Source organism: Triplophysa dalaica, chromosome 24 (genome assembly GCF_015846415.1).
Source record: "Triplophysa dalaica isolate WHDGS20190420 chromosome 24, ASM1584641v1, whole genome shotgun sequence".
Classification (NCBI taxonomy): Eukaryota; Metazoa; Chordata; class Actinopteri; order Cypriniformes; family Nemacheilidae; genus Triplophysa; species Triplophysa dalaica.
The window spans coordinates 3,547,079-3,569,586 of NC_079565.1; the positions used below are offsets into that span (position 1 = coordinate 3,547,079).

Below are 22,508 nucleotides of genomic sequence, written 5' to 3' on the forward strand. Positions count from 1 at the left end.
GATTCTTTACTGAACTTTCTGAAGGAAACGGCACATAAACCTACAGCGTTACTAAGCACACGGTACAGAGAAAGAGAAATAGCACAAAAACAATGTGATATCCATAAGAGATCCATATGTGTTATAATAGGCTACCTTTGTATGGTATAGATGGTTTCAGCGGCAACAACATAAACATTTCCAAAACTTAACTTCCAGTAGACATTCGCAAAGAGTTGAGTAGTTTTAATGTGATTTAATACATATGTAACGTCCGTTACACATACAATAACATATTCATATAAATGACTATTAATATATATCAAATACAGTGTGAAACAGTCTATAAAGAGCAATGGTAGCACCACATTACAGTTTATACTGTTAGTACTGTAGGGGGAAAGGATATAAGATATTAAATGCCTTATACAGTCATTTACACTAAACATTTACTATTAAAAAATGCAGAAGCAACAAAGAAGCAAACTAATACTCCAGTATTTTTAGCCCCTGCAGCTGGAACTGTATATAGTAAGTTGTGTTAAATAAAGTATGCCTGTTATGAAATTTCTATTTAAAAGACATGATGTTTAGGAAAACAAATTGACCATACTGGAACTCTTGATTCATAAAATGACTGTTAGAAGACAAGTGTGTGTCTTAGGTTACTTTATCACATAACTTACATCAGGTATCTTTTAATATTAAATTTTTATCAGATTATTAGTGAAAAGCGTGACAATTATTACATCACGTGCATTTCCAGAACCTAACATTTTTACACTCAGGTTTAGTGGAACAAAATAAGAAAGAAAAAATTAAAGAATTTGAAAAGTCTCATTTCAGCTAGACAAAAGTATCTAGCTAAAGAAACACCCATAAACATTTTTCTTCAGGATATGAGTGCTGGCAGATGGTTAATGATCAGTTTGTCCTCATTCTTGAAACAGGTGGCATTCAGAACTTGAAGACACACCTGTGTACCTGTGATGATGCTTAATGTCAGATTACCTCAATCATAGGAAGGACGTTTAAACTTAACACGCAATCAAATGCACACAAACGTCATTACAGCCCTAAATGACATTGTCCTGAAATTTAAAGGTGAAAAGGAAATCACATTGAAAATAAGAGTCCTGATAAATGTGATTCTGTAAATATATGTTTCATCACTTTTTATCAACAAAACATTTTAATCACATCCTTCCTTAAGATTGCATTTTGACGTTTAAGCACCGTAAAGACCAACAGTTTCCTCCAATACGCTGGTAAACATTTCATTACCCGTGTTTATTTAGCAGATTTCAGCATTAAAATATATTTTATTATCAATACTACAATTACACAAGAAGTCAATGAATTATTTGCATCCTCCCATTAATTCAGTTTTAATGCTATGAATGTTAAAGAATGTACAGCATCTCATCTGTCTCTTTGTTTAAAGAGGTCCCATAATCACCGCCCCAGACAAACACACACGCTGGACTTTCATTTTCGTCATATGTGGTACAGAGGGCTATCAGACCCTCCCTGCAGGGTGGGAGGCAAAAGACATATCTGAGAAATAGTATAAAAGGAGGTCCGAACAGAAAATCAAGCACCACTTGTGCTCCAGCAGACCTCTCTTACATCCAACCATGGAGTGGAGAACATCTGCAGTCTGCGCACTGCTGCTGGTGCTCACCTGTAGCATCCAGGTTAATGCAAAGAGGGGTAAGAGTCAATAACCTCCTGTTTGAAATGATTTCTTTAAAATGTTTTTATTATTATAATTAGTGTTTGATTAAATCTGTGCAAGTATTGTTTATCTTGAAATGGTCAAGGGATGCAAACATCTTAAAAGTATTATAATGCTATAAATTGCACGTGTTAAGAATTAAATGAGATGATTCCAATCAAAGGGAAAGTCGTTTTTTAAGCTTGTTTGTTTAACTTTCTTCATTATACTCACATTCAGAAAAAACGAACCATTTCAAAGTTTCATGCTCAAGAGGGTAATGTAAAAATAAAATGAGAATATGAAAACAAACATTATGCGTAGCACAGACACTTTTAACCCAAATGACTAACATGCATTTAAGATGGAAATTTCTATTAATAATAAAATTTACCGGTTGAAGTGATAGTTCACTTCATGAAAATTCTCTCACCGCTTACTCACATTTACTCACCTGTCATTTCACAAAACAAGATATTCTGAAGAAAATTGGTCACCGAACAGCACTGGCCCCCATTCACTTGGACACAAAACCATTGCAAGTGTATGGGGGCCAGTTAACAACATTCTTCCAAATATCTTCTTTTGTGTTCTGTGGAAGAAACAACATATTCAGGTTTGAAATGACAAGAGGGCAAGTCAATAATGACAGAATTTTTATCATTTTTAATATTTTTTATAAGCTTTAGCATCAGTAGCAGAAACTACAAATAAAATGTTACCGTGTCAAGTGCCATAATCCCTTTAAGCATTGGCTTACAGAAGAAATTGGAAGTAGCTTACAGTAAATGACGGTTGTAATGGTTGCAGTTACGACACAGATAAAAACTGAATCTGATAATATCAGCTCCATTGATGACTTGCTTTAAATGTTACCAAATATTGGAAACATGTTAATGTACTTCCCTTTATCATGGCTTTGAAATGTGACATCAGGTGTAATGATGCCCCTAAACCTTTTTTTTTACTTTATTTGATTTAAAACACGATTTTGAAGAAGCACATATTCCCAAATATCTTGAACTGAAGAAGGTCTTTATAGTGTCTATGCGATTTATGTTGTATTAATGTGTTTCCATTACAGTGGAGAGCAATTTATATTCAATAATATTTCAATTAAAACCTCAAATCCTGTCTCAGCGTGGAGTGGCCAATTCATCTAAAATTCCAATTTATGAATTTCAAAATGAATTATGAATTTGACTTTAACAAATGGAAAAACAAATCTGTATAGTATAAATTATATATGTGTATGTATTAAAAATAATAGAATTAAGTTATATTAAAGAATTAATACTTATTCTACTTGTTGTTTTTCACCAGTCTATACTAGTAACCATGTAAACAACATCTGTAGCATGTGGGGTAACTTCCACTTCAAGACATTTGATGGAGACACTTACCAGTTTAAAGGCACGTGTGAATATAACCTGGTGTCTGACTGTCAGAGCCTCGTTCATCAGTTCTCAGTTCACGTGAAGAGAACACAAGACCCCGATAAGTCAAAGATCAGCAGAGTGTCGGTTACCATCAATGACATTGCTGTTGTGATGACTGAGGACCTGGTGACGGTCAATGAAGAAAAGTAAGAGAGTGGTCACTTGAAGTGTGGCTTGTTTATACGTGTCAAAAGCAAATGTCTCATAATTATTTTTTCTATCATTCAGTGTCACACTACCCATCCACATCGCAGGAATCCTTGTCGAAGAGAATTCGATTTACACCAAACTCTATTCCAAACTGGGCATCAGTGTCATGTGGAACAGAGAGGATGCTGTCATGGTAACGTTATAATCCATCTTATCTTTGGCTAATATGATAATTGCAAAACTTTAAAGGGACATTTCTCCTGAAAATGAAACTTCTGACATGATTTTCTGATCAATGTTGCTGTATCACTGTAGCTTGCGCCAGAGGAAACTGGTGGCAAACCTTTTTCACCTAATGTCAATGTGTCACTGCAAGGGCGTGGATGAATTGACAATGATTTAGCATATTGTGCAATACACTTGACCTCGAAAAACAAATCTTGCTTCATAAGAAAAACAAAACAAACGTAACCCAAAAGAGCGCTGGTTTTTTTTTGCACCCGTTTGATGATAAAATAATTCTGTGTATTATTTGATGTGCTCTGGAGTATCATGTAAATACCATAGTACTTGGTATGATAATGTCATAGTACTCAAGAATTACCATCACTGTACCATGGTATGACCTGTTCCCAAAAGCTTGTTTGGGCTATTTCAAACCAAATGTAACATCTCTTTCGCTAACCAAGATCTACATCTATTATGACCTAAAACTGTAGTTTCTTTAATGCGTGATGTTGTTTTAGGTGGAGCTGGACTCGAAATATTTCAATCGCAGTTGTGGACTATGTGGTGATTTTAATGGCATTCCAGTCTATAATGAATTCATCCAATCAGGCGAGTCTATCTGCTACTTTCATTTTTTCCATCACAAAGTATCATTCCTTATTATTTAAGAATGGATTTTCTAAAATATCAAACATTTTGATCAGAGTACTCATCTGTGTCTTGTCTTATTTAATACAGGGCGAAGAGTCGGCTACGCCGAGTTTGGGAATCTGCACAGAGTTCCCAACCCGAACCATCGTTGCGAAGACCCTTTTGAAGATGATGAAACGGATATACAGCAAAATGTGGTGGACTCATGTGAAAAACATGTAGGTCACAACAACACGCATGGAAACATGCAAGTTATTACTGCTCCTGTTCCAGAGTAATATCACAAAGTTCTAATATTGTTACTCATTTGCACTTCAAAAGGCTAAAGGTTGTAGTGTCTGTGTCTTTACAGCGGGCAATTTGTGCCGACATTTTTGAAGATGGAGACTGGTCTTCTTGTAGTTGGGTTCTGAGCCCTGAGCCATATATCAGGGCCTGCGTGAGTGACACATGTCAGCCTCAGCCTGGAAAAACAGACACTGCATCTCTCTGCTCGACTCTATCTGAATACTCACGTCAGTGCTCGCACGCCGGGGGAACTCCGCCCACCTGGAGAACAGACAACTTCTGCCGTAAGATATCACATCCACAGCCGTGGTTCAAATCATATGTGGGCTCTTCCCATAAGAATCAAAAACATTTTGTTTTACCTAGTCAGCATATATTATTATAGTCAGTTTTTTAAGAGGTGAATTGTATTTCTCTGTAGCTGTGAAATGTCCGTACAATATGGTTCATTCTGAAAGTGGCTCGCCCTGTATGGACACATGCGCACACAAAGACACAAACACACTGTGTGTGGAACACAAGATCGACGGATGCTTCTGCCCTCCGGGTCAGTATCAAATCATTAATCTGTTAAAATTGAAAGATGTGGAGTAGCTTTTAATTCATGTGATTGATTTTTGAATAAACAACCAAGAAGTCATGATGTCCAATGAATATTATCTATTATAGGAACTGTGTTTGATGATATCTCGTACACGGGCTGTATCCCACTGGAACAATGCCAGTGCAAACATGACCGCATCTACAATGCAGGAGAGATCCTTCGTGAAGTTGGGGAAGAATGGTAATACGACAGATTTTGCTATTTTACTACGTCAAATATCTGTTTATGTCAATTCAACACCATTCAGTCATGACCGATTATATTTATTCATTATAAAAATGTAACTAAAAAGACCACTGGCACTCTAGCTAGACCATCTGCATTCCAAAACTCTGTTTATGTTTTATTATCTATGTTAAAGCTGGTTGTTTGCTGTATCTGTTTGTAATTACATTGCGTGAATCAGTGAGTGTTGGGGTGGAAACTGGATTTGTAAGAGTGTGCCGAGCCCTGGTCTGTGCGCAGTAGAGGAAGGATCTCACTTCATGACCTACGACGGGAAAGAATTCACTTTCCACGGAGACTGCAACTACGTGCTTTCTAAAGTAACATCATTAAATCATTAATGAATTTCACTCATCTAAGTTTATGCCAATATGTTATGTTCTTATTAATAAGCAACACCAACTCCATCTCTGTTTCTGTAGGACTGTGAGGGGTCAAAGTTCATCATTTTGGGGCAGATCGTTCCTTGTTATAATCATGAAACCGACACCTGCTTGAAATCGATAGTGGTGATGCTTAACAACGACAAGAGAAATGTGTGTACACCACAACAACGATCAGCAAATCTTATTTAATTAAAACAGTACAGTAGTTCGATCTACATAAATAGAAACTTACATTAACACTTGATGTTTTCTTCTCAGCCTCTGATTATTAAAGCTGACGGCAAGGTACAACACAATGCTGAAGTTTCCCTTCCATACCAGACCGGTGAGTTAGAAAATCTTAGCTATGAATTCACTAAACAACTGTATACATTTCCAAACAATATTGAAAAAATAAAATAACGCAAAAACCTGGTTCGCTAACTACCCAGAATTCTGTTAAACTGGCATCACCTACCGAAAGCAGACTTTTCCTGTGACTCTTTTTTCACAGTCGACTTCACCGTCTTCAGGCCGTCGTCATTTCACATCATAATTCAGAGCACGGTCGGTCTGCAGGTGCAGGTTCAGCTGGTTCCTCTCATGCAGGTGTACATCACTGTGGACCAACGCTTTCAGGGGAAGACTTGTGGTGAGAACTCTGCTCTTAAAAAAACAAGTAATACTTTTCAGTGATAGAATATTTATTCCTCTTTAACATCCACCATTTCTGTGTTTGTGAAGGCCTCTGTGGAAATTTTAACAAAGTGCTGTCTGATGACCTGAAGACTCCTCAGGGTATGGTGGAGGGAACAGCCATTTCTTTCGCGAACACCTGGAAGGCCCAGTCCAACTGTCCCGACCGTACCAAGAGAATGGACGACCCCTGTTCCTACAGCACTGACAGCGGTGAGAATGTCTTTGCATTATTACAATATCGACCAGCGAGAAGTTTGAATACACCTGATCCAAATGTTTAGAATATTTAAACTCGGTCTATGTGATAGTATTTTATCTCTGTATTCATTCATTTGTCATCTAATGCTTTATTTCTAACACCATGATAGAACACTTTGCTGAGCACTGGTGTTCAAAGATGAGGGACAAAGAGAGCCTGTTTGCGAAATGTCACGCCTCTGTCAATCCAGACAGCTACTACAAAGTATGATCTGAAACAAAATGACATGCACCTTTATCTCAACCTTTGACATTTGTTTATGCAAAATGTAGGTTCAGCTTGGTTCCAACAAAAAATCTTCTAATCCCAAACTTTTAGAGATGCAAATACTCCAGTTGTACTTGTGAGAAGAGTGAAGACTGTCTTTGTGCGGTGTTCTCCTCGTACGCCCGGGCCTGTGCGGCTAAGGGAATATTTTTCCAAGGCTGGAGACAAATAGTGTGCGGTAAGACTGTTGGTCTGGAATATTTGTGTGCCGTTTATATGATTCACATTATATTATTGATAGTATGTGATTTGGTCCATATGGTTATTGTGGTGAGGTTTACGATATATATTTATGTGCTAACACATCTCTTTCAATCTGATCCCACAGATAAATACACAGAGAATTGTCCCGTCTCGCAAAACTACTCCTATCAGGTGCAGAGCTGTCAGCACACCTGTCTGTCTCTCAGCTCAGAGCGTCAGGGATGCAGCGTTGACTTTGTGCCCGTAGACGGATGTGCCTGTCCAGATGGACTCTACCAGGATGAGATGGGACACTGTGTTTCTATGGAAAAATGTCCATGCTACCACAATGGATTGAAAGTTAAACCTGGCAGGTCTATCAGCATTCAGGATGAACACTGGTATGTGGTAAATTATACTAAGATTTTCTACTTTATACACAAAGCAATGGAGATCTAAACCAATCTGTCGTTGTTTTTCTGTTCAGTGTTTGCATGAATGGAAAGTTTCAATGTCGGTCCTGGAAAGCTCGTGTTTTGGGTATGAAGAAATCCTTTTTGGCAGCTGCAAAGGCTAAATGGGCTGAATATGTGTTACCAACAAATAATAAGCAAATTTGAGTTGGACACAATTACTAACAATTGGCTAACTAAAGTTTTGATGATCTCACCAACAATAATCAACCACAGAAGCTTAACTGATAGTTTTTGATTTATCTTGCAGGTTGCCCACCTACAAAGGTTTTCTTCAACTGCAGTACAGCAGGCCAAAATGAACATGGACTGGAGTGTTCGCAGACTTGTTCGCAACAGGAAGTCGATTGTGTGAGTCCATATCTTTCTTCTTCTTTCCACAGATTTTGCTTGAATGTATTGTCAATGTTCTTTCTCTCCCTCTGCCCAGTTCTCGCTGGAGTGTAAATCTGGGTGCCAGTGTCCTACAGGTCTCCTGGATGATGGCAGAGGAAACTGTGTTAAGCCTCATGACTGCCCGTGTCCACACAATGGACATTCTTACGCAGCAGGAGCTGAGATATGGAGGGACTGCAATAAATGGTGAGTAAACAACGGCCTTATTCATGACCAATGATCTCTTATACATTATACTGTATGACCACTGTCATCTATTTACAGCAATTGTCAAGGGGGAACATGGACATGTACACAACATAAATGTCCAGGTGTCTGCAGTATATATGGAAGCGGACATTATCAAACTTTTGATCAACAAAGATTCGGCTTTAGGGGAGACTGCAGTTATATAGCTTTGCAGGTAGATACTCTGGGATGACACAACAATGTTTAAATAAACCACAGCAGACAGTAAGTGACAATGCATGCTTGTTGATATGTATTAAGTTACACTTTTATTCTTTAAAGGACAAGTGTGGCAATAAGACCGGACATTTTAGCATTGTGACTGAGAATATTCCTTGTGGTACGACAGGAACCACATGTTCAAAAGCTGTTGATGTCATTTTGGGGGTAAGACTGGAAATATATATATGCAATTTGGTTTTACATTTGGAAGAATTTGAAATGCAATACAATACCATTCTTACTACTAATCTTTAAAGTTTTCAAAGGGTCATTAGGCAATCTTGTAACATTAGTGTAAAGTAAGTTTTTTGTTAAGCATCTCAAACTAACAAATATGTTTACATACACAGAGGACTAGACTTGATCTTTCTGATGGCAAAGTAAAAGCCACTGACACTGGAACTGGTCCACTGATCAAATACAAAAAGAGAAAGGTTGGTATGTACCTTGTTATTGATGCTGAAAATGGACTGACAGTTTTGTGGGACCGCATAACCACCATCCGCATCATTCTACAACCCCGGCATATGGTGAGTTAAATTAAACCAAAATATAATTAATTAATCAATTAATCTTAGCTTGCGGTTGGAAAACAACTTAAATATAAAATATAACTAAAAACTTGAGTTAATGTGTTTTCACAGGGGAATGTTTGTGGCCTTTGTGGAAACTTTAATGGAAATGGCCAAGATGACTTCACCACTCAAGGCAATTTGCCAACTACCAGTATAATAGAGTTTGTGGACACTTGGAAAGCATCAAGCAACTGCCCAGATTCAGAAGCAGACTTTGACCCATGCCAGTTCACCCCCAACCGACACACCTGGGCCAAAATACAATGTAGCATCATAAAGGAAGATACTTTTAAAGACTGCCATAGTCAGGTACGTCTCTACAAAGCATTTAAATCCCAGATCTGGAGGGATTATTTACCCAGAATAATGTTTCATTTTGTGTTTCATTGGTTTGGATGATTAAATAATTACAATAGCCGAAACCTATTCCTCGAAAAATGTAACATACAAAAATCCCCCAAAAGATTCCTTAATGAATGAAAACATTTGTTCTCACAGGTGGATCCAACCCCATATTATGATAATTGTGTGAAGGACACCTGTGCGTGCGACACAGGTGGAGACTGTGAGTGCTTATGCACAGCTGTGGCGGCTTATGCTCAAGCCTGCAATGAAGCACGTGTTTGTGTGGACTGGAGAACACCTGAGATCTGCCGTAAGCATCTGTCTAGCACACTACTCATATTAAGCCAGACAGTTAAGCAAGAAAAACATGTTTATGCATTTAATTTACTTGTAGTGATCATATGTTGTAACATTTTTCTTTGTCAGCTGTTTACTGTGATTACTACAATGATCACGATAACTGCACATGGCATTACAGTCCCTGCCATACGCCCTGCTACAAAACCTGTCTTAATCCTGAGGGTATCTGCAATAACACTTTACCCAACCTGGAAGGTAAGTTATCTCCAAGTAAAGACCAGTTGACTTCTTGAAGTTTTAAGTGTACAAGAAGATATAGCCTGCATCTTAAAATAATTATCTCACAAATCTTAAGTTTACGATGTAAAACTTACAAATGTTCATGACGCTACAAATATCTGACAAAAGTACAACATTTTAAGATACCATATATATTGTGCAGGGTGTTATCCAGAATGTCCAGAGGACAAGCCTATTTTTGATGAAGAAAGTCAGATGTGTGTGGAGTTTTGTCCTATTTCAACAACAACAACACCACCAACAACAACAACAACAGGAACAACACCAGTAGAATATACTACATCCTCACAAACGCCCAAAACACCCACTGTTTCCACATCTTCACCTACACCAACAACAACAACTACAACAACAGGAACAACACCTGAAAGTACTGCAACAACAAGGACAGAATCAACCACAACAGAATTTCCAACATCCTCACAAACACCCGAAACACCCACTGTTTCCACATCTTCACCTACACCAACACCACCACCAACATCAACAACAACAACCACAGGAACAACACCAGTAGAATATACTACATCCTCACAAACGCCCAAAACACCCACTGTTTCCACATCTTCACCTACACCACCAACAACAACAACTACAACAACAGGAACAACACCTGGAAGTACTACAACAATTACATCAACAACACCTTATTTATCAACAAGCACCTCATCAGCAACACCATGTATCGATGCCTGTGAGTGGTCTGACTGGTTTGATGTAGATAATCCTGTACCAGATGGGAATGACTTTGAGACATATGAAAATATAAATAAAAACCAACAACTGATCTGTGAACAGCCAGTGGATATTGAATGTAGGGCTGTGGAGAAACCTGACATGAGCTTTGAAGAATATATAAGTGATACAAAGCAAGTTGCCCAGTGCGATGTTTCATATGGACTAAAATGTGAGAAAATAAAACAAAAGGATCGTCCCTACAAATGTTTTAACTATGAAATACGGGTTCTTTGTTGTTTTCCCTGTTCTACACCGTCACCCACAACAACACAAACTTCTACATTAAGCACAGCGACAACACTGTCGCATACACCAACTTCTACAACAACAACAACAGGAACACCAATTGGAAGTACTACAACAACTAAATTATCAGAATCAACAACAGTAGAACCTACAACATCCTCACAAACGCCCAAAACACCCACTGTTTCCACATCTTCACCTACACCACCAACAACAACTACCACAACAACAGGAACAACACCTGGAAGTACTAAAATGACAACAATTACAGAATCAACAACAGAAGAATCTTCAACATCCTCACAAACGCCCAAAACACCCACTGTTTCCACATCTTCACCTACACCACCAACAACAACTACCACAACAACAGGAACAACACCTGGAAGTACTAAAATGACAACAATTACAGAATCAACAACAGAAGAATCTTCAACATCCTCACAAACGTCGACGGTTTCCACATCTTCACCTACACCAACAACAACAACTACAACAACAGGAACAACACCTGAAAGTACTACAACAACAAGTACCGCATCAACCACAACAGAATTTTCAACATCCTCACAAACACCCAAAACACCCACTGTTTCCACATCTTCACCTACACCAACAACAACAACTACAACAACAGGAACAACACCTGAAAGTACTACAACAACAAGTACAAAATCGACCACAACAGAATTTTCAACATCCTCACAAACACCCAAAACACCCACTGTTTCCACATCTTCACCTACACCAACACCACCACCAACAACAACAACAACAACCACAGGAACAACACCAGTAGAATATACTACATCCTCACAAACGCCCAAAACACCCACTGTTTCCACATCTTCACCTACACCACCAACAACAACAACTACAACAACAGGAACAACACCTGGAAGTACTACAACAATTACATCAACAACACCTTATTTATCAACAAGCACCTCATCAGCAACACCATGTATCGATGCCTGTGAGTGGTCTGACTGGTTTGATGTAGATAATCCTGTACCAGATGGGAATGACTTTGAGACATATGAAAATATAAATAAAAACCAACAACTGATCTGTGAACAGCCAGTGGATATTGAATGTAGGGCTGTGGAGAAACCTGACATGAGCTTTGAAGAATATATAAGTGATACAAAGCAAGTTGCCCAGTGCGATGTTTCATATGGACTAAAATGTGAGAAAATAAAACAAAAGGATCGTCCCTACAAATGTTTTAACTATGAAATACGGGTTCTTTGTTGTTTTCCCTGTTCTACACCGTCACCCACAACAACACAAACTTCTACATTTAGCACAGCGACAACACCGTCGCATACACCAACTTCTACAACTACAACAAAAGGAACAACACCTGAAAGTACTACAACAACAAGTACAGAATCAACCACAACAAAATTTTCAACATCCTCACAAACACCCAAAACACCCACTGTTTCCACATCTTCACCTACACCAACAACAACAACAACAACAACAACAACAACAACAGGAACAACAGGAACAACACCTGAAAGTACTACAACAACAAGTACAGAATCAACCACAACTGAATTTTCAACATCCTCACAAACACCCAAAACACCCACTGTTTCCACATCTTCACCTACACCAACAACAACAACTACAACAACAGGAACAACACTTGAAAGTACTACAACAACAAGTACAGAATCAACCACAACTGAATTTTCAACATCCTCACAAACACCCAAAACACCCACTGTTTCCACATCTTCACCTACACCAACAACAACAACAACAACAACAACAGGAACAACACCTGAAAGTACTACAACTACAAGTACAGAATCAACAACAACAGAATTTTCAACATCCTCACAAACGCCCAAAACACCCACTGTTTCCACATCTTCACCTACACCAACAACAACAACTACAACAACAGGAACAACACTTGAAAGTACTACAACAACAAGTACAAAATCAACCACAACAGAATTTTCAACATCCTCACAAACACCCAAAACACCCACTGTTTCCACATCTTCACCTACACCACCACCACCACCAACTACAACAACAGGAACAACACCTGAAAGTACTACAACAACAAGTATAAAATCAACCACAACAGAATTTTCAACATCCTCACAAACATCCAAAACACCCACTGTTTCCACATCTTCACCTACACCAACAACAGCAACTACAACAACAACAGGAACAACACCTGAAAGTACTACAACAACAAGTACAGAATCAACCACAACAGAATTTTCAACATCCTCACAAACGCCCAAAACACCCACTGTTTCCACATCTTCACCTACACCAACAACAGCAACTACAACAACAACAACAGGAACAACACCTGAAAGTACTACAACAACAAGTACAGAATCAACCACAACAGAATTTACAACATCCTCACAAACGCCCAAAACACCCACTGTTTCCACATCTTCACCTACACCAACAACAACAACTACAACAACAGGAACAACACTTGAAAGTACTACAACAACAAGTACAAAATCAACCACAACAGAATTTTCAACATCCTCACAAACACCCAAAACACCCACTGTTTCCACATCTTCACCTACACCACCACCACCAACAACAACAACAACAACAACAACCACAGGAACAACACCAGTAGAATATACTACATCCTCACAAACGCCCAAAACACCCACTGTTTCCACATCTTCACCTACACCAACAACAGCAACTACAACAACAACAGGAACAACACCTGAAAGTACTACAACAACAAGTACAGAATCAACCACAACAGAATTTTCAACATCCTCACAAACGCCCAAAACACCCACTGTTTCCACATCTTCACCTACACCAACAACAGCAACTACAACAACAAAAGGAACAACACCTGAAAGTACTACAACAACAAGTACAGAATCAACCACAACAGAATTTTCAACATCCTCACAAACGCCCAAAACACCCACTGTTTCCACATCTTCACCTACACCAACAACAGCAACTACAACAACAACAACAGGAACAACACCTGAAAGTACTACAACAACAAGTACAGAATCAACCACAACAGAATTTACAACATCCTCACAAACGCCCAAAACACCCACTGTTAGCACATCTTCACCAACACCAACAACAACAACTACAACAACAGGAACAACACCTGAAAGTACTACAACAACAAGTATAAAATCAACCACAACAGAATTTTCAACATCCTCACAAACACCCAAAACACCCACTGTTTCCACATCTTCACCTACACCAACAACAACAACTACAACAACAGGAACAACACCTGAAAGTACTACAACAACAAGTACAGAATCAACCACAACAGAATTTTCAACATCCTCACAAACGCCCAAAACACCCACTGTTTCCACATCTTCACCTACACCAACAACAGCAACTACAACAACAACAGGAACAACACCTGAAAGTACTACAACAACAAGCACAGAATCAACCACAACAGAATTTTCAACATCCTCACAAACGCCCAAAACACCCACTGTTTCCACCTCTTCACCTACACCAACAACAACAACTACAACAACAGGAACAACACTTGAAAGTACTACAACAACAAGTACAAAATCAACCACAACAGAATTTTCAACATCCTCACAAACACCCAAAACACCCACTGTTAGCACATCTTCACCAACACCAACAAGAACAAGTACAACAACAGGAACAACACTTGAAAGTACTACAACAACAAGTACAGAATCAACCACAACAGAATTTTCAACATCCTCACAAACACCCAAAACACCCAATGTTTCCACATCTTCACCTACACCAACAACAACAACTACAACAACAACCACAGGAACAACACCAGTAGAATATACTACATCCTCACAAACGCCCAAAACACCCACTGTTTCCACATCTTCACCTACACCACCACCACCAACAACAACAACTACAACAACAGGAACAACACCTGAAAGTACTACAACAACAAGTATAAAATCAACCACAACAGAATTTTCCACATCCTCACAAACACCCAAAACACCCACTGTTTCCACATCTTCACCTACACCAACAACAGCAACTACAACAACAACAGGAACAACACCTGAAAGTACTACAACAACAAGTACAGAATCAACCACAACAAAATTTTCAACATCCTCACAAACGCCCAAAACACCCACTGTTTCCACATCTTCACCTACACCAACAACAACAACTACAACAACAGGAACAACACTTGAAAGTACTACAACAACAAGTACAAAATCAACCACAACAGAATTTTCAACATCCTCACAAACACCCAAAACACCCACTGTTAGCACATCTTCACCAACACCAACAAGAACAAGTACAACAACAGGAACAACACTTGAAAGTACTACAACAACAAGTACAGAATCAACCACAACAGAATTTTCAACATCCTCACAAACACCCAAAACACCCACTGTTAGCACATCTTCACCAACACCAACAAAAATAACGACCACAACAGGAACATCCCTTGGAAGTTCTTCAACAGCGACAGTTACTGAATCAACAACCAAAACAGAAATTACACCATCAGCGTCAACTATGAGCAGCTCAACCTTTTGGACACCCGCTACCGGGCCAACACTCTCTCCACCTGCAACAGGACAAATAATGAATACTTCAGCTACACCAAAAACAACAGATTTGACCACTTCATACACAGCCACCAGTCCTAACACTACTCCCTGTTTTTGTGTAGTTAATGGAAAGCAGTATGAGCCTGGTTAGTACATTAAAAAATCTGAATTCCTGTCAGTTTGCTATAGGAAAGTTAAATGTTTTTTTAAAAAAATTCATAGCTATTGTGTTTTTGGTTTAATACTTGTATTTTTTGTAGGAGAAGTAATATTCGATAGATTTGGATATTGGCTCGGGGATCTGTCTAAACATGAACTGCTCTGACATCTGTGAAATTCAGAATACAACAGACTCATGCTATGACTGTCCAGAATGGGACAAAAATGTACCATTTAACATTCTTCATGACTAAATCATTTAAGCATGTGACAACTCTAGATGTCATTCATGCCATTTTAAAGTAAAAACATTGAACAGAATGCAATCAATTCGTTTTACTAATTCTAGAATCTTCTTTATTACCAGACCAACGAGACTTTCATCCTGTGTAACTGCACCATGGCGAGGTGCATCGAGGACAACATCATTGAGATTATCCCATTTGAATGTCCTCCACTCCAAAACATAACATGTGCTAACAGAAAGGAACCAGTCCTGGTATATGATGAACACTTCTGCTGCCAGCAATACGCCTGTGACTGTAAGCAACTCTTTTAGTCCCGCATAAGCCTGTTTGATAACATTTACTAAAGGAAATAAACTTGGCCTTTAGCATCTGCTGATTTCTAGTAATATAACATGCCCAATTCAAATCTCTTATTTTTTATATCCCTTCTCATCTTAGGCTTTTGTGAAGGTTGGGGTGATCCTCACTACATCACATTTGATGGAAAGTTCTACAGCTATCAAGGAAACTGCACTTATATATTAATGGAGGAAATACGGCCTCATTTTCACCTAAAGATCTACATCGATAACGTCTATTGTGACCCTATTGAGCGTGTTTCCTGTCCCAGATCAATTATTGTATCTTACAACGGGCTAGACATTACACTTACAAATCACAATTTAATAGGAGGTGCAGATCTAGAGGTAAGACTTTCTATATTGTTTTGTGTAGAATTAATGTAGATTTTGTAAATATCTTTAAAGCTAAAAATGACTTGGTTTCACTACAAGGTTTCAAAGGGCCATGAAAAGCTTGCACTGCCATATACCCGAAATGGAGTGAGAGTGGTAAGCTCAAAACTGGATTTGTTCCTGGAGATTCCACAGCTGGGCGTCATCGTAACATTTGGCGCCACTGGCTTCAGCATCAACCTGCCATTCCAGCATTTTGGAAACAACACACAAGGCCACTGTGGTAAGATAGCAAAAAAAGATTTATGTAAAAATATGTAAGTTTAAGTAAATTGCTTGACATGCCTAAATTGTGTTGGAAATGCAACCTGTTGTTCCAACCACTGTAAACTCTTCTCAATTAAATACAATCACTTATTTTTGCTTTGTCATTATATTGGCTAAGACAAGGAAGCTTAAATGAATATAAAAGACAAGAGTTAGTTCACTAAGATTCATATTTCAGCATCACTAAATCAACATTTTCCCGACTGCGTTAAATTCAAGAGGTGTAGCCATTTGACAGGAATTGAAAAACGGCTTGCTGTGAACATAATGGGCTATTTTTAAATGACTTCGTAATGATCTACATCCTGTTGTGTGCTATTTGTAAGCAGAATTGCCTATTTTAGAAAATTCTTATAGAAATGTTTAACACTTTTATGTTTCAACTCTTCCACACATATGCTAAAGGGTTTAGTTTTAGGCAGCTGCCATTTGCACTAAGCGTAAATAGCAATAGATGTTATATACACTAAGTGAAAATAGCAATAGATTCTGTAATAAAAACTAAATGAAAAAAGCGACAGATAATAAATAAACTAAGTTTAAATAGTAGTAGGTTCTGTTTACAATAAGGCTAAGGTTTGGGGTAGGTGTAGGGCTTTAATATCTCAATACGTTGCCATAATTTTAATAATTTGTATAAATATAATGATTTACATTGTTATTATTGCATAATGTTTAATGCACAACATTACAGAGGTGCAAATAGTCAATTTATCTGCCACTATTTGTAAGTAAATACCATCTAACTACTATTTCCACTTCATCCAAAGAAAATCCAGCTATTTGAGGTAAACAATGGTAGCAATTGAAACATCATAAGGACAACAAAAAGAATAAGTGCAATAAAACTGGTCTCATTTAGCCTTCCACAGTACACAGAGCTAAGTTTGTTTTTCATAGAGACAGAAGTCAGAACTCATCGGTCAGGAGCTAACGGAAGAGATGTATTTTCATCTGATTCTTAAATGGCTACAGAATCTGCTGATCTTGAAGCATCTGTCGCTATTTTCACTTAGTGCAAATAGTGCTGACTTATTTTTATTAGGTTTAATCAACTAAATTATTCCACATAACTCTCTTAGGAACATGCAACAACAATGTGGCTGATGACTGTATGATACCTGGAGGAATCTTGGTGGACGACTGTGCAGTCATGGCAGATTACTGGCCGGCTAATGGTATAAATGGCGAAATATGCCCTCCACCAAATTTGTTGCCTACAGTTGGAACCAGCCCCACCTCCACTCCTAAGCCATGCCAGGCTATCCCAGACTGTTACCTCCTGAAGAGCGAGTGAGCTGATGGTTTTTTACAGTAAACTCGGCATACTTTGTGTGACATGTTTCAAAAGTAATTTATGCTGTTGTCCGTTCTTCATTTTCCTCAGGTTGTTCGAAGACTGCCACCCCCATTTGTCTCCAGATAACTTCTTTTTAGGCTGTGAATATGACAGCTGTCACACGAGTAACCCGGCCGTGGTGTGTACGAGTCTGCAGTCCTATGCAAGGTCTTGCTCTCTGCTTGGCATCTGCATAAACTGGAGAAACCACACTGACCACTGCAGTGAGTAATGACCATCTTTACTTCAATTTGACTCATCTTCTGTGAGCACATTCCTCCTCCTGTGTTAAGACAGAAAAAATGTAAAATTTGGTTTAAATACTATTTGAATTAACATCAAATTGGTCTTAAATGTTGATTTTTAAACAGGGGATGTTTGGAGCAGAAATAATTAAAAGAGTATAATGAACTCTAACAAACGTTGGCATTACAGACCAGCAAATCAAAAGCTGATGAATTTTGCTAACAGGGTAATGTCATGTAAATGTCCAACTTTGAATACTTTTACATTTTCAAATGTACAGTAATGGATAAAGATTAAGTAATGATACAAACCTTGTATTTCCTAATGAATTAGATCATTTGCCCCCGCTTAAAAAACCTGCTTCTTTCTGAGGCGATTTAAAGGGTATAAAACTATTAAAAAATAAAGTGATGTATTTGAAAACTATGATAAAGTTTTTGAATTTTTATTTTTGATAGTTTCTTAGAAGTTTGCGTTCAGCTTCATTATCACAAATCTCTTCAAATATGTTTATTTTGTGTAGTTATTTGTTTCACGTCGTGATATTTCTTTCAACCTCATTCTTCATGGTCTCGAACTGTCAGACAGCAATGTAAGCTATAAATAAAGTGTTGCATTTTCCTTCTCTTCCTCAGACATTGAATGTCCAGCAGATAAAATCTTCAAGCCGTGTGGTCCAGCTGAACCCCAAACCTGTGAAGATCAGTATGTCTTTTTATCAGCAAAGTTATTTTCAAGTCATTTGGACAACTATGTAAAAGATAATATGCCAGAGACACAATCTGTACATGCAGATAGGGGGCAGCATTTCTGAACAGTGTGCTCAAAGCCTTTTACGTAACTTTTTATTATAATATCATCACTTTGGTGTGGATGGTCTGTTTGTAAAAACTGTTACAATTTCAGACCTGAACAGAGGAGTCTTCCAATACCCACCGAGGGCTGCTTTTGCCCAGATGGCATGATGCTCTTTAACAAAGAGTCTGAAGTCTGTGTGGACAAATGCGGTGAGAAGCCAAGGAATCAAGTGTTTGTGTGTGTGTGCATGTGAGAGAGAGAGATAGAGAGAGATGAAAATCTGTCAGCATCATGTCAACATACTTTTTCATTCCCTGTAGGATGCCTGGATGCTTCTGGAACACCGCGTGAGGTGCGTCAGTGCTTAAAATAAATATTTCAGCAATTCACTTGATATTAAGATTGTACTTACCATACTGTCCTCGTCAATTTTGTGTTTATTTATTCAATGTGCATGAAATATAACTGAAATATTAATAATGCATATTTACACAAATTTTATTTTCACAATGTAAGTTCCACCCTGGGTAATACAAACACTGCTAAACTAACATTACAATGCATCATCAATGAATTTACTTATATAAACAAGGGTGTTGCCTTTAAAGAAAGGCGACTCACTAGGTTCAAGGACAGAGCTTTAGTATCACTGCTGCTAATACAATTGTACATTTAAAGAACAATTCGTTTACCAGACAAGACTTTCAACCGACTATTGTTTTTTTGTGTCAGTTTGGTGAGGTTTTCAAGTACAACTGTGAGGAGTGCGTCTGTGATAAATCCAGCAAATCGGTCATCTGTAAGCCCAGACTGTGTCCTGATTTGATCCCTGAGAAATGCACACAGCCCGGCTATGTGTTGGTCAATGTCACCAATCCCTCAGACCCATGCTGTACCAAACAAGTTTGCTGTAAGATACATTTCTTTTTAAAATGTAATTCACATTAGTATTGCAGCCTCCTTCTCATGTCTGATCCCGCCCTGTTTCGTGATGTAGATTGTGATGTATCCGTCTGCCCGTCTTTGGATAAAAAGTGTAGCGTTGGATATTCTCCAGAGCTGGAGGTGCCTGAGGGAAAATGCTGTCCGGAAATCAAATGCGGTACCGCTGTTTGTCCTACCCACTTGTGTTCTTAGTATAATTTAATTGGTCACAGATGATGAACATAGTTTTACATGTTTCGGTAATGTGTTTGTTGCATCTACAGTGGCCAAAAAAGTATGCGTCCACGACAACAAAGAGTATGAGGTAAAATGACTCTTATATTACATATATATTATATTATGTTAAAGATGTTTGAATCAGAAGCATTACAAATAATTGACTTTCAATCTAATAATGTTTGTTAAAGATGAACATAATACATATCTCTCCCCTCCCAGCCTGGTAGCAGCATCCCTGTTACTGACTGTCAGGAATGCACTTGTACGTGGGAGGTGGATCCTAAATCAGAATTGTACAAGATCAGCTGCAATTTCGTGGTGTGCAAAGAAGACTGCGCTCCTGTGAGTCGAGTTGCAGCTTCTTATTGGCTGTTCTCATTCAGCTGAGTTTCCGATTGGCTCATCATAGGGCTGAGTGTAAATCTGGTGTTTTTCTTTATGCATATCATTCAGGGTTACAAATATCAAGAGTCCGAAAGTTCCAAAGACTGTTGTGGGAAATGTGTACAAACTCACTGCATCGTCAATGTCAACGGCACCCTACATATACTAAAGGTGAGGTAAAGGTCACTTCATTTCTGGTCACCTTGACGGCTGGCAAGTGAATATCTGGGCTGAATGCAACCCTAAGGCCCGGTTTACCTGAAAACAAGACAGTGTATAATATATATCATGATATTATAATGATAAACATTTATTTCAAACCCACCCATATCAAGATGAGGGGCACAAAATCTTCAATACCCTTTACATTTAGCCCAATTGAAACACTGCTCCTTCTGCTCACAGGAAGGAGAGGTTTTGCCCACTACAGACCAGAAATGTGACAGAATCACCTGCACTAAAGTGAATGGACAGTTTATCACCGAAAACAACAAGATCCAGTGTCCTCCCTTCAACATCTCCAACTGCCAGCCCGTATGTCCTTCAAACACACACATGCTCATTTAAATGAAGTCAAACGTTAAATATGATCATATGATTCGATCACATACGTACAACATTCTGTTTGTATGATTTGGTCTGCAGGGTACAGTGCAGGTTATGGCTGATGGCTGCTGCAACGTTTGTGAGTATTTTAAGAACAAAACGCTAATTCAGAACACGTTTAATAACTTGAATTTAAACACACTTGCACAGATGAACTTTCACCTTTGGCTTTGTGTGTTTATGATGTCCTTTCTGTTGATTTGACCTTAAGTCCTGATTGATGAGTCTGGATTCTTGTGTCTGTGTTTGTAGGTGTGGACAAGATTAAGGGCTGTCATGTACAGACTGTTCAAGATCACATAAATCACAACAACTGTCAGTCCGAGAGAATAATGGACCTGACCTTCTGTGGCGGAGAATGTGCCAGTTACAGCAAGTGAGTTGCTTGTGTACACAGTTTGTGGCGTATTTGTTTTTGATAATGTTATGACATTTCATTATATAAACCAATGCCTCATAAAATTTTATTTTTACATTTTTAATTAAACTTTGTTTAAACTGGACAAATAATAGGGCATTTGGTATTTTCTCAAAAACTATATTTACATCATAATGTCATTATTATTACCGGCGTCCTCATAAATCAATACAAAAGCCATGATGCAATGTATGATATTCATCTCTTTCTCTCTCACATACACAGGTACAGTGAGCCCGGGTTGTCCGACTGTAACTGTTGCCAGGCAACCCGCACAAGTAATCGTACAGAGCCTCTTACTTGTTTGAATGGAGACAAAATAACCTACACGTATGTTCACGTCGAGCAGTGCAGCTGTAGGAAAACGAACTGTCATGGCATTGGACTCAGTCCGCAAACCCTTGAAGGCATCCAGAAACGAAGCATCAAACTTCCTTGAGTACCTGATGACTCCAGACGTCACCAAGCCAATGTCTCTAAAAATCTGTGTGTAACTCGTAATCTAAAATTAATTTAAATTGCATTGCTGTATGTTCATTATTTTTTAATTTCAAGAGCTTTTAATACTTGCTAAATTGATCATTTGAGAAATCTGTACTCTTCTGCGTATGTGTGAAAATTAAAAGCAATGAAAAGGCAACTTGGAATTTGAATTAGTTTTTTTCAATGTGTGTTTAAA

The 22,508-nt window shown here is 38.3% G+C and overlaps 1 protein-coding gene across 1 annotated transcript; it reads left to right on the forward strand.

The window, feature by feature from the left end:
* The first annotated feature begins 1,616 nt into the window (after positions 1-1,616).
* On the forward strand, positions 1,617-22,365 carry LOC130414656 (mucin-2-like). Its single transcript, XM_056740672.1, has 44 exons — positions 1,617-1,692; positions 3,020-3,281; positions 3,364-3,478; positions 4,032-4,122; positions 4,252-4,382; positions 4,517-4,736; positions 4,874-4,999; positions 5,122-5,236; positions 5,463-5,601; positions 5,704-5,817; positions 5,926-5,992; positions 6,161-6,298; positions 6,391-6,555; positions 6,714-6,808; positions 6,923-7,049; positions 7,200-7,455; positions 7,542-7,594; positions 7,778-7,878; positions 7,958-8,109; positions 8,188-8,326; positions 8,434-8,538; positions 8,724-8,903; positions 9,018-9,257; positions 9,447-9,603; positions 9,720-9,848; positions 10,036-10,512; positions 15,746-15,852; positions 15,993-16,167; positions 16,312-16,559; positions 16,647-16,830; positions 17,957-18,167; positions 18,262-18,437; positions 19,095-19,164; positions 19,366-19,466; positions 19,578-19,609; positions 19,990-20,167; positions 20,255-20,359; positions 20,466-20,506; positions 20,641-20,763; positions 20,875-20,976; positions 21,211-21,339; positions 21,451-21,490; positions 21,664-21,787; positions 22,055-22,365. The coding sequence occupies exons 1-44, from the start codon at positions 1,617-1,619 to the stop codon at positions 22,266-22,268; spliced, it is 6,330 nt and encodes a 2,109-aa protein (XP_056596650.1). The 3' UTR covers positions 22,269-22,365.
* The last annotated feature ends 143 nt before the right edge of the window (positions 22,366-22,508 follow it).